The 13,748-nt window shown below is 36.3% G+C and overlaps 2 protein-coding genes across 3 annotated transcripts in view; both read right to left on the reverse strand.

Moving 5' to 3' along the window:
• The window catches only part of LOC141426079 (diacylglycerol kinase eta-like), a 76,303-nt gene extending 72,684 nt beyond the window's left edge, over positions 1-3,619 (reverse strand). The window contains exons 1-3 of the mRNA XM_074088637.1: positions 3,598-3,619; positions 3,190-3,376; positions 2,930-3,002 (exon numbers count right to left, since the gene is read on the reverse strand). Coding sequence (XP_073944738.1) covers positions 2,930-3,002; positions 3,190-3,376; positions 3,598-3,619 — 282 coding nt within the window. The remainder of the gene's footprint in view (positions 1-2,929; positions 3,003-3,189; positions 3,377-3,597) is intronic.
• A 1,121-nt stretch (positions 3,620-4,740) lies between these two features.
• LOC141431615 (allatostatin-like) lies at positions 4,741-12,931 on the reverse strand. Of its 2 annotated transcripts, XM_074092804.1 has the most exons (4): positions 12,826-12,931; positions 8,591-8,727; position 7,557; positions 4,741-5,326 (listed from the first exon to the last, which is right to left on the reverse strand). In XM_074092804.1, exons 1-4 carry the CDS (start codon positions 12,913-12,915, stop codon positions 5,165-5,167), a joined length of 390 nt encoding a protein of 129 aa, XP_073948905.1. In that variant the 5' UTR covers positions 12,916-12,931; the 3' UTR covers positions 4,741-5,164. The 2 variants fall into 2 exon arrangements, with proteins under 2 accessions (XP_073948905.1, XP_073948900.1); XM_074092799.1 differs by lacking the exon at position 7,557.
• Positions 12,932-13,748: the final 817 nt, after the last annotated feature.

Raw genomic sequence — 13,748 nt, forward strand, 5'->3', positions numbered from 1 at the left:
TGTTATTTCGAGATTTTATCCCTATCCCGTAGGATACCGGATAAAAAGTATTTTATGTTTTAATCCAGGTTATAAACTAACTTTCCGCCAAATTTTCATCCAAATCCCGTCCAGCCGTTAGCGTGAAGAAGTAACAAACCATACTCACAGCTCACCCAAACTTTCACATTTATAATATTAGTAGGATTAGTAGGATTACGCCGTATACGTAAACGCCGTTTGTACCTACGTATAGGTATGTGCTCCATTGACATCTAATGCCTTTTATTTTTTTTCACGTCACTAGCTCGAAAAGCTTTCTTTATCCTTCGAAATCTGCGTGGAAATTGCTTTTTATCCTCCTGGCTGGAAAGAGTTTTTGAAATTCGAACGTTATCGTGAACGGGCGCCCTCTTGAAATACATATCGGCCACTTACTTTCACAACCTCGTATCGCCACATAATATTGCTTTAGAGTCATCTTTATGGTAAGTACGATAGAGTCACAGTAGAACAAAATTCCCTAGGGAAACTTGTTATTCTGTGATAGTGTTGATTTATTGTATATATTTCGGGTAGATACGGGGTTGAGGAAGTAAGCGTTGAATATTGACGTGTTCACTTCTGTTCTGTTCATTTAAATCTGTTAATTAATCTGTTATTATTTTAACTTTAAGAAGGTTAGCTACTTGCATAATTAAATGTAAAAGTACTGACTGGCTAACTCATTTATCAACGTCCAACCCAAACCCTGGATCTAGAAAGCTGAACTTATACTTGGACTCGAAATTCCCTCTTTTTATGGAGACAAGACCGTGGATGTATTTTGAGATATTTCCATGGGATGAGAATTCGATTTAGAACAAGCCACTTGCATAAGCTAGCTAGCATAACCTAAAACTGATTTATAACAGTGTTCAATTTATTTCTTTCATCTACATTTTCTCGCTGTCGTGAGGTGAAAAATTGTGTGTTTCGCTCGGCTGTAAAGTTGTTTAGCATCTCGTGCCTTTGAAACCCTCGACTACGCTCAGGATTCTTCTTTTGAACCACTCGCTTCGCTCGTGGTTTAATCTTAGAATCCTTCGCTTGCTCGGCTTTCAATATAAGCACTCGTGGCCAAACAGTTACTTTCCAGCCTTGCATAACAAATAACTATTAATTATTTCTACCATTGAGAAGAAAGTATAGTTTTCCTCCTGTTGTTAGATATGATTTGCCTTATTTTTCCGAGTATGGGAGGTTAAAACTTTGTAATAAGACTTACTTACTAAGTCTTCTACATTTGATAGAAGTGCTCGACATGAAGTCTGCGTTATTCTTCTTACGATTCGACGTACCTATATAGAATCGTCGGTAACTTACATTAGTGGGTAATTAGGAATTTTTTGACTCTAAACTGAGTTTGTAACAACAAAAACTTGAACAAGGGTGTTGTCTAGGAAAAAAAAGTGCAAATATCTAGAAAATCGAAATATACTCAGCGGCACAAAATTTGGCCCACTCTCCATACAAAATAACCTATTTTTGCATACATTTGAGGGCCAGATTTTTTGCCGCTCAGTATACATTATTTTAGAACGGCCTAAGGACCCGCCCTATTAGGTAGCTTTTTATTCCAGTTTTCCACTAATTATCTAAGAAAATAATAAAGCTTAAGCGGTATTCTTTCCTTGTTCACTCGTCGTAAATCTTAATTAAGTAAATAAACATTCTTATGAAAAAAGAACTCGGAAGAGATCTAAACCCAAGTCAAAATGGTTTTAAACGGATGTATTTTTTAAAGAAAGATTTGGCCATTTTTGTTTGTAAAAATAAATTAGAAACATAAAAGGGAAACGTACCTTTTTATGTGACACTGCGGATCCGTTACCGTTAATTCCATATCATTTAAAAATGTCGGATCTACAATGTTTGTTGGTCATTTATAATTTGAGCGGAAGTTACTGCTTAGATATTTTTGATTGCGAAATTAAATTATTCTTCACTAGGCTTGGCCAATTTGATGAAGCCAAGTAATTCTGAACCTGACATGAATTTAAGCGTCGATTTTGAACTTTTGCTAAGTCACTGTGTTCAATCATAAGTATTTTTCCCTAAAATACACTTTATCCCCTATTTCATCCCTCATAGGTCGAGTTTTCAAAAAGCTCACCAAATATCGATTTATTTCTTATTAAGTGCCTAAATTCCAAGTTTCATGGTTTCATCAACAGCGACGCTTCCACCATATAAACTTTCATCCCCTATTTCAACCCTTAAAGCCTCTTTTTCGCGATAAAAGATAGCCTATGTCTTTCCCAAGTCTATTCTATCTCTGTACCAAATTTCATCAAAATCCGTTCAGCGGTTTATTCGTGAAAGCGTAACAGACAGACAGACAGACAGACAGAGTTACTTTCGCATTTATAATATTAGTATGGATTCTAATATATATATAGTCCTCCACATCGGTTTCGATGACGGCGACCCTGACTAAATATATCCATTGTATAAAATTTTGCAAAAACACTTATAATAACAAAGAAAAACACTTATTTTCTAGCGTGCGCTCTAATATGGCTCGCTAGACCGAACTTAGTCTTGAAAACTCTATCGCACGGTGCACAATAGAGTTGGCCTTGTGAATTGTATGTATAAGTATAGGAGGGCTTGGGTCTGTCTTTTAAAATTTGGCGTTTGAGATCGAGTGCTGCCAAGCGGTTCTCTTCAAAAGCGCCAATCGATCTGAAGATGGTAGAACGCCACGAAGACCTGTTCGAAGCAAGCCCCTCCCAACCCGTACACACACACACTTGCGCACATTGTCAATGTCCGCCTTAGTGAATTGGCTGAGAAGTGTCTGCCGGAGAGTCAATGTGGCTTCCGTCCCAGTAGAGGCACTATTGACGCGATTAGCGTAGTCAGGCAGTTACAGGAAAAAAGCCTAGAACATCAACGGCCACTTTACATGTGTTTTGTCGACCTGGAGAAAGCGTTCGACAGAGTTCCACGTGAGGCTCTCTGGATTGTGCTCCAAAAATCTGGGTACCCAAAGAAATTCATTAACCTTAGGTATACGCCAATTTCACGTCGGCATGAAAGCGCAGGTTCAACATGAAAATGAACTTTCTGAGGAGATCCAAGTCACAAGTGGTGTGAAGCAGGGTTGTGTGATGGCGCCGACACTCTTTGCTATCTACTTCGCGGTTGTGATGAGGGACGCACTACAGGATTGTGACGATCGAATTCAGCTTAGCTTCCGATCTGAGAGGGGTGTATTTGACGTCTCTAGGTTTCGGGCGAGGTCGAAAGTACGGACGACCTCCATATTGGAGGTACTGTATGCTGACGACGTATGCCTCATGTCCGACAGTATGGTCCACCTCCAAAGTTACGTTGATGCACTGAATCGATCCTGTCAAAGATTCGGCCTGGTTATTAGTGCTGCCAAGACCAAATCCTTAAAAGCACTTCGGGGTTGTGAAGCTGAAAAGCTGAAGTGTATCTGGAGGGCAGATCACTGGAGGAGGTGTCCAACTTTAAATATTTGGGTAGCAATATCAGGCACGACAACGCTTTAGCTTCGGAAATACCTTCACGAATCGCTAACGCCGCAGCCAATTTCGGTCGACTTACCCATCGTGTTTGGAGATCCCATGATCTAAAGCTCGAGACTAAGATTAGTGTTTACAAGGCACTAATTCTACGTCCTTCTATATGGAGCCGAGACATGGTGCCTATACAAAACAGACATCAGGAACTCGACACATACCACCTTAGGTGTCTAAGGTTTATCTTGAATATCAAGTGGCAGGATCGTGTCTCTAATTGTGAGGTCCTGCGTCGCTCCGGAATGCACGGCATGGAAGCTATCCTCATGCAGCGCCAGCTCAGGTGGTGTGGGCACGTCTTGCATATGGATGATCGCCGGTTACCCAAAGCTGTGTTTTATTCAGAAATGGCTCAGGGTAAACGAAAGCACGGCGGTCAGCATCTGCGCTATAAGGACGTACTTAAGAGGCACCTTAACGCCTGTGGAACTATTCTAATACTAAGTAATTTAAAGTATAGGCATTTCCTACAGCAACAATTGGAAAGTTTTAATATAAAAAACCAGCCAAGAGCGTGTCGGACACGCCCAAAATAGGGTTCCTTAGCCATTACGAAAAGAATAAGTAATATTTTTCTAAGGATTTCGTAATTTCGTATTTTCGATTTACTCTTAAAGTACTAATAATTCTCAAGCAAACTTAGCCGTTATAGTTTCCCTTGAAAGTTTGATATATGTACTTACTACCATTCTGATTTTTTTTTAATTTTCGCTCGATTTTAATGAAAATTTGCACTTTATAGTTGAATATTTTGCAAACAAATCACTGAAACGAAAAATCGTTTTAGCAACCCCCTAATGATTTCAAAATACCTATCCAACGATATTCCCACACTACAAGGTTAGATGAGAAAAAAAAAACACCCCCACTTTACGTCTATAGGAGGTATATCAAAAAAAAATTTTTAACTAAAGTTATTATTGTACCATTTTGTCGACATAGTTTACATACATATTCGTGGAAAATTACAGCTTTCTAGCATTGATAGTCCCTGAGCAAAGCCGCGGACAGACAGACAGACAGACAGACAGATATGGCGAAACTATAAATCCGTTTTTTCCATTTTGGCTTCGGAACCCTAAAAACGCTAGGAGACGTCTGCCGTATATTTGTCCCGTTTAGAGAATGATTTATAAATACAAAAAGTTCAGGTACAAGAAAACAAAAGTGGCAAGTCACATATTTATTAAATTGTAAAGATATAATTTGAACAGGACTTGCGCTTGTAATTAACATTGTATCTTAATGCCTCCAACATTAACCGTAAAATACGCCTTTGCGGCCTAATTAATTCTTAAGTTACACTGACCATTGAAAGCTTTATGCTCTTCGTGTATTATTTACACAAATACCACTACCGCACTCATTCGCATACTGTGATTTTGCATATTGCTATATCTACATGCGTAACTAAATTAATGCCTTAAGAATATTTGACACATTTTTTTATTTAACCAAAGTAACTTGAAAAATTTTCAGAAACAAGTAAAATACTTATTTAACCGGCTTTTGAGGTCCAGTATGAAATGAGCAGTAACCGCATAGACTAGGGGCGTAGAAGCGAGTCGTTAGTGGTTCGTGGGGCGGGGTGTTCACTTGCGGAAGCACGAGATAGGGTTAAAGTAGCACTGCCTGAAGCGGACTTGGCGCTTGTCGGCGCGCCACGGTCTCGCCAGGCGGCCGTCGAGGGCTCGGAAGTTCCACCCGCGGGGCTCCGCTTGCGGCCAGGAGCGTCCACGCGACCCAAGCCCAGTCTGCAACAATAAATTAACAAGTTACTCAATAATAATCAAAAACATAATTAAGTACCTTGTTTCTTGGCGCCTGCGATGTGCACGGCAGTGCTCATGCATCATCCGTCTTTAAATCCTTATAAAAGTAATATCAGCGGAATTACAATATTTTTACAATAGCTCCGTATCTACTAGCTATCTAAAAACCCAATTAGCTAATAAAAATCCAATTTAATCCGTTAATCTTCATGCTATCGTCTATGCACCGACAAATCATGGGTTTTAAAAAAGTTTAAAGAAATGATATATTTTCTCATGAAAATGAGAGTTAAGTAGGGACCAAGTTATATTTGCATTTGAATTCGTTTTACAATTGTTCAGTACAATTAGCTCTCTTAGGGGCTGTTTCACCATCCATTGATTAGCGCTAACCGATGGTTAAATATGATGCCGTCTCCGTCTATTCGAACAAAACAAATAGAGACGGCATCACACCTAACCGCCAGTTAACACTAATCAATGGATGGTGAAACAGCCCCTTAATCTCTTACCTGATGAATACTTACCTGATTGAATACGTATTGTTTCAATTGTTTTGAAAGATTTAAATCCAGTGCCAGTTGCGTTCAGCTTAAACTTTGATTTACCTATTATTTAAGCATGAATTGGGATACTGCTTTGAAAATTGGATCATTTTGGTACCTACTAAGAGCCACCAATTCTGTGATTCGCAGACACAAGACAGGGAGCTAATTACAAAGCCAGGGAAGCTTTGGGATCAAGTGTCCAACTCGTAAACTTCGCTTGCCACCGTTGTTAGTGGTGGTTAGTGTTCTATAAACAATGAAGTACCTGCGTTTAACTAAGCGCTCAGGGAGTAGGTAAAGTAGGCTGAAATTTGTCGAGCGAGAAAATAGTCTCTTCTAGTGTTGGATCCCATTCGATACGAACGCACGCGTCGACATGGCGTCAAAATCGATGAAAAGGTGCAGTAAAAAAATGTATTACAATGTTCGTCAAGGGAGTGATGGCAATAATCAATCGAACTACAGATTGATTTATCAAAGACAGAGGCATCAATACTATTTATTTTATTTACCTAATACTAAAGTTTCCCGAATCGAGACTTGAAGAACTTTTCTTTTTTGCCGATTATATTGTTTGTGACAAACTTAACTTTACAGTTTCCCCCACACATAATACTGTTTACCAACTCCAAATATAATTTGTAATCGTAAAAATGCATTTTTTTGTGATATAACAAAAAATTACGGTTTTTAGATTTTTAGATACTTACCTGGATTCTTTTGTTAATTTAAATATTATTGTTTTGTTTCTAGCAATCTAAATGTTTCAATGAAAAACATTAACTAATGTTGCAGTTTTTCCTCTTCTTTCACGTTTTTTTCTTAGAATAAAGCTTAATTAAAACTATCGATATTTTTATTTCACATCCCGAAAATATACACAGAACTTTCCTTATTCAGTGCGGCACAGAGTGCATAAGACCTTGTATTTTATTATAGCTATACATTTTAAACAAAACAAGATGTTGACGTACGCCTTTAGGTTCATGTCAATTAATTCATTAAGTAATTTTAATATTCAAAGCAAATATATAATATATAATATATATAATATATATAATATATAATATGTATGTATGGTGACATGACGTTAAAAAAATGATTTAAGTTTCTTAAACGGTACAGGGTGTAATAAGCCCTGTACCGCCACAATGATAGTTTTATGACCAGGTGGAAATGGAATGGAAATAATAGAAAAATCACTGCCGCAGCGATCGTGTTAAATGAAATACGGGGGAAAAAATAAGTTTTAGCAATAGGCTAGCTAGAAGACTAAAATAAACTGTTTAGTCCGTCAGTTAGATTATTAATCCACCTATGAGCGGTCTAGGAGACCACTAGTTTTAAAGGATATGCAATAATTATAGAAATTTAGTTTAAATTTAATAAAAACGTAATTAATAAAATTGTAACAGTCTATGCTATTTATTTGCAATAAAAATTACAAAATAAATCAATAGATTTTTTTATAAACTTAACACATTTCAGTAGGTTTCTCCGATTTTTTCTGTAAAATTACTTACCCGAAGGGGATATGAGATCTCTAAAAATAGGAACATAATATAAAGATTATTATTAAAGTTTCATCAAATTGAATGATCAACCAAGTTATTTAAAACTGATTTAATTTTACAGGAACATTTTATTTTTATAAAATTGGAAACCCTCAAAACAACCATTTTTGTCGGCAATCGATAATAATTTTTCGAACATTCGAGACAAATTAGTCTCTTGCATTCAATGATGTCACTTATTTTAACCACCTTTCGTGACTGTGATACTAGGAAGCATGTATTACTAAAAAATAAAAATTAATATTTTTAATTATAATAAAAATGATAACAAATAAAACACAAACACACACAACCACCTGCGTTCGGTCTCTGAGACCGTTGTCGCCAGTATTATGCTCATTTAATTAAAAGGAATACACCTCCAAACGAGTCGACCACATGGCGGCCATTGATTGACCCCCGAAAAGATACAAGGTAATAATTATGCACTACTTAGGTCTAGGACTAACCTAGCTGTTGCCGCGACTTCATATGCGAAGAATTCGTTTATCACTATCCGCGGGACTATGCTGATTACTCGCAAAATTAGCCTAAGTTAATTTAGCATAAGTACTTACTAATATTTTTTTATCTAAGCATCGTCGGTGTCCGAGGACCGCTAAGGTAAAAATACAACATGTGTACTTTAGTTTTCTGTTTTTCTATTTTTGCTAGCGTTTTTTAGCTTTAATATGAATTAAAAGTTATAATAAAAATATTTACCTAGAAACTTTTTTGTTTGTGGCTGATTACCTTGGTCTTAGACGAATATTTTACTTTATGCACTAGAGCATAAAAAGTCATATTTTATGTCGCCTAGATCCAGCAGAAAGACGAACTTTACGAGCATGAGAAGTGAAAAAATATTGTAAGTACACGTATTTTTTCTTTTGTTTGACAAACAAAAAATGACGAGGATGCAGTACTTACAAGTTTCGAGTGACGTCACCATATAGTACGAATTTTACCTTATAGTGACGTCACAAGCTCCCCCCCACTCCGGAAGTTTAATGATCTACGCCTTTGTCGATTTTTAATAATTTGTAAACCAAAAAATACGTGTTCCATATTTTTCCATAATCTAACTGACGGACTACATACGAGTAGAATTATATATTTTTAACTCAGTCGTCATCCCTATTTACCTTTCTTCAGCGTCGAGTTGAAGTAGCAGTTTGCGAAGAGCGGCGGTGTTGATGGCGTCCCAGGGCGTTGAAGACATGTCCATTTCGTTCCCATCATGAGCCACTAGGGAATTTTCTGACTGCTCATCGTCTTGTTCCTAAGTGAAATATGTCATAGAGTAATATTATTTTTGGCTAGGCTACGTTAAGGCGATTAAGTAGGTATCTAACCTAATAAATAGGTACTTATGATATTAAATTGATGTATTAAATATGCCGACGTGTAATTCTTTCTTGTCACATTTTGTTCATGAAAGGGTTAAAGTCGGAATGTTCTACTTTTCTTGGCCCAATAAAATGTTTTAATGTTATTTTATTTTTACATTCTTTTTTGCTACGTCTTATTAAGTCATGATGATGTCATCCAAAAAAAAATAAAAAAAATATATTGAAACGTTTATTAGGTGTATTATTATTATAGTTTTACTTCTTTACTCTTCGATATAAATATTAACCAGAACTTTCTTAAATCTGTAAGGTAGCATTCGCACAGGTTAAAAGTATATTTTTCTAATTCCATTTCTGTTAAAACGCGTTTGTCGTCATTCTTTTCGAGCAGGCACTAAAATATTTATGTTATTATTTTCCAAAACATTTATTTGTGTTATCAGTAGGGAGGGAACTTATAAATTCGCTTCGAGAAGTTCGTTTGATCATATATTATCATTCAATTTCAAGTTGAAAATTTAGAAAATATTAAACTCTACTGCCTTAATTATATTTTCATCTTTCATATTCTCGTTGAAAATAATCACTGTACTTGTTGCGTTTTGTTAAGCTCTACGAGTAACTTGACACCCTTGCTCTTGTTAGTAACTTGTACGCCGCGCACTATACAGTCGAGGGTATAAATATCTATACAGCCATCGCGTCAAATATATGTATATGTTGTGGACCAAGTGATAAATCGGTCATTTTTCATAATGCCCATAATGATATGAGATGGCAATTTGATAAAAACTATTTAATTAATTAAATTGGCTAGAGTAATAAAAAATCATGTTTCTTTACTATTATTTTTATTTTTACGTGAAATTTATTCGTTTTATAGATTCATTACCTATGAAATTAATCAAAATCTGTAAAGTAAGTTATATAATTATAACAATTGAACCTAACACGCTCCTTCTAGCTGCGCTCGTCGTCACACCTAAGCATTTCCGATTTTCCTTTCCTTTTGCCGATTCAATTAATCATACTTGTTGCCTAAAATTATTTGTACCTAATCAAATTGCCCAGCAATCACGTAGCAATATTCATAATAACCAGACAATGTGATAAATAATGAAGTTTAGGAATAATTAATCACTTAGCCCGGTATAGCTTCATTATTTATAATGTCCGGGCATTATGAATAATGCCCTTATTAATCACTTGGTCCATAACATATGACCTTATGGTTAGATTGGTTAGTGTCATAAGATGTATAGATTTTTTTGACGTCTGGTAACGTACAATACAATGACTCTAATTACAAGGTAAGCAATAGGCCGCCTTATCGCTTAAGAGCGATCTCTTCCAGGCAACCTTTTTTTTTTTACAGAAAGAAGTAAGAACTAGATTACAGTAGGTGGTGCATCAACAGTAGATGGGAATATTAAAAAACAACAAAAATACATCTACACACACACACATATATATATATATATATACATAACCAACCAGCCGTGGTGGCCTAGTGGTTTGACCTATCGCCTCTCAAGCAGAGGGTCGTGGGTTCGAACCCCGGCTCGCACCTCTGAGTTTTTCGAAATTCATGTGCGGAATTACATTTGAAATTTACCACGAGCTTTGCGGTGAAGGAAAACATCGTGAGGAAACCTGCACAAACCTGCGAAGCGATTCAATGGTTCGTGCGAAGTTCCCAATCCGCACTGGGCCCGCGTGGGAACTATGGCCCAAGCCCTCTTGTTCTGAGAGGAGGCCTGTGCCCAGCAGTGGGACGTATATAGGCTGGGATGATGAAATACATTTATACCCTTAAACATATTTATACCCGTACATATATTTATGCCCTTAACTGTACAATGTTTCCAGGTTCATCCTGTGTCGATATTATGAAGAGGGTGATTGAGTAAGTTCTGCAGCTTAACGGTTTTAATGAATTTCCACGGGATTATTAATAGCACTTAACGGTTTAATTTTAATAATGAATCGCTTCAAACGCTCCTTATATAGGTACTATGTTGGTTACATTACAATTTGGCCACGTAACTGATGGTTCATTTAATTTAATGATCACGAGTGCTTGTGTTGCAGTTTATATGGGCTCATTAAGTCGTAAGCCTACCTAGAGTACTTTGTTATAATTGACTTTAAAAAGGTTTATACCGGTAAAACTACTGTACTTATCCCGTTTTGTGGCATCCATCTACTGTTAATTGGAAGTTTACAAGTACAATACTTACTGGTAGGCTGAATTTTTACCATTAAGTGAACACACACATATAAACGCGCGCCTGCACACACGCACACACACACACACACACACACACACACACACACACTTGTGATTACTAGTTCCTCTGTAGGTAGGCTTATCTAATAAACCCTTAAGATAACTCTATTTTATAGTTGGTTTATTATCCATCCTACCTTGTGGAAGAGCGGGGTCCACTGACACAAGCATTGTTTTGCTTAAAAGGAGTCCCCAACTTTGTTCTATTGTAACAATGTTATTATTTAAACCAATAAAAGTTTTTACTTTATTTTTATTTTTCAATAAGTACATTACAAATATTCTTTATTACAAATTAGAGGCCGTATTGTCTAACGCGCTGAGGTTTACGATTGCATTCACCATCTCTTTCTACCCTAATTTTACGCCATGAGACAGGAAGAAGTAGTGACAACGATTGTGATTTCAAGTGTCTTGACAACAAGGCCTCAGATCACAAAAAACAAAAAGTCAGGGTAGACAATATATACGAGTAAGTAACCTAATCGCTTGAAAACTTGTAAACGGTGACTTCCTGTAGGTACCTAATTGTTTTTTATGTAAGGAAAAATGCATCATGTCGTTGTTGTGAGTGTACTTTAAATAAGTAAAAGCTTGTTAAAAATATAAATGTAAAATACCTTTTTGCTACCAGAAAGCCCGATATACCTGACGGACATCGCCTGAAGCTTCTGAAATAGGTTCTTTGTCCCTCGCTATATTAATTAAAATAAATGAAAACAGTTACGAATTTTTCATGTTTTTATGTGGCACATATACCTACATAAAACGTGCTACTTTTGATTTCCGTTAATTTTTAGTTAAAATTATTTCTCCAAGGCACTAGTGACCTAACTGCTGTTTAAAAGATAATTAATAATAATATTAATTTTGCACAGTAAAACAGTAAAACTTATGACATTTTTCGTTAGCTAAAGTGTTTTTAATTCACACATATTTACAAAAAGAAGGTTAAAAAAGTAAATTCTTTGGTGTCTCTTGTCAATTTCTAATTTTTGATTTTTACAAGTTGACTTTTGACAATGGCTGTGAAGTCAACGTGTATGAATAAAAAAAAGTTTTTTTTCGCTTGGGCCAAACAGTTAAACACCAGGGAGTTTGTTTCACTGAACTAAGCCATCTGCTGAAGTTAACGGAAATGATAAAAAAAAACCTCGGCATATCAAATTCCTTCAAGAAAGACAATGGATTTTATTCATTGATTTTCGAATAGTGCCCATCTAAGTATTTCACTTGTAGAAACGGAACACTAGGAAAAACACTGTGGTGCTATTCTCACTACATACATTTTACTGTGTTATAAATTAGCTGTTGGTTCTTCTTAAATAAAAATAAGCAATTCAAATAAAATTTATATTTTTTTTGTATCAACATTTCATGTTCCAAAACAAATATAAGCTAAGGACCACTGTACGTAATTGTCCAATGTATGTAATCTTTAAATGGTAACTCTTAAATTATTTTACGGATAATTTCCAGAATAGATAAATTGGAAATTGGAAAAAAAGCAAATTTAAATAATTCGAAAAAATAAATTTAAGTGTGGTATGAAAATTGAGTCACAAATATTATTGCCAAACAAAACATTTTTATTTTTATTTTGGACCAATGTTTTCCACTTGTATTGTGTTAGTGTTACCAGGTAATCAATCAGTCGCCTTATTATGGGCAAAATTATCTTTTAGGCTTTTTTTAACACCATGTTGGTATCGATGTAAAGGAAGTAGGGAAGACTTACCATTGGTGCAGCATGAGCGGATATTATCAGCAGCGTCAATGTGCACACCACGACGAACATACTGCTAGTTGACGCGATCGGAAACTTCATTGTGATGCTTCTGTAGATATCTGTTTGAAAAAACCAAATAGACTTGATTAAATTAATTCTCAGTACCTGGGCGACCGAGCTTTGTTCAGGCTTTAACTCGACAATAAGCGTTTTCCCAGAGATAAAACCAATTAAGCTAGATCGATTTGTCATCCCCAAAAACCCCCACTTACCAAATTTCATCGAAATCGTTGGAGCCGTTTCCGGATCCCCGAAATATATATATATATATATATATACATGTACACTAAGTAAGTACAAGAATTGCTCGTTTAAAGGTATATATATTAGATAAATGGTTTTTTTTCAGACTGAATCTATAATACTTGTTTACAAGAACTAAACTCAATAATTTAACTGGTCCATCCATCCCAGCCTATATAAGTCTCACTGCTAGGCACAGGCCTTCTCTCATAATAAGAGGACTTGAGCTGTAGTTCCCACGCGGGCCCAGTGCGGACTGGGAACTTCACACACACCATTGAATTGCTTCGCAGGTTTGTTGAGGTTTCCTCACGATGTTTTCCTTCACCGTAAAGCTCGTGGTAAATTTCAAATGTAATTTGATACCTGAATTTCGAAAAACTCAGAGGTGTGAGCCGGGGTTCGAACCCACGATCCTCTGCTTGAGAGGCCATAGGTCGATTCGCATAAATTTATTCTAGTGTTGACACTGAGAAAGTCCCGAAAATTATAAAGAATTTGAGTCGAACCCAGGTCCTCAGCAATCCGTGCTGCGTGCTATAATCCCTACACCACCGCTGGACAGGAATCTAGACACGAATTTTTCCTATGCATACATATCTCAGGTTTCTTTTTAGGGTTCCGGAGCC

This window comes from Choristoneura fumiferana, chromosome Z (genome assembly GCF_025370935.1).
Source record: "Choristoneura fumiferana chromosome Z, NRCan_CFum_1, whole genome shotgun sequence".
Taxonomy (NCBI): Eukaryota; Metazoa; Arthropoda; class Insecta; order Lepidoptera; family Tortricidae; genus Choristoneura; species Choristoneura fumiferana.

What these genes read in the sequence shown, in the direction of transcription:
- LOC141431615 (XM_074092799.1), bottom strand. Translation starts at nt 12,915, where the DNA reads ATGAAGTTTCCGATCGCGTCAACTAGCAGTATGTTCGTCGTGGTGTGC. An exon ending in CCGCTCATGCTGCACCAATG is followed by an intron (nt 8,728 to 12,825) that starts GTAAGTCTTCCC and finishes TATTTCACTTAG; the next exon opens with GAACAAGACGATGAGCAGTC. An exon ending in CAACTCGACGCTGAAGAAAG is followed by an intron (nt 5,327 to 8,590) that starts GTAAATAGGGAT and finishes TTATTGTTGCAG; the next exon opens with ACTGGGCTTGGGTCGCGTGG.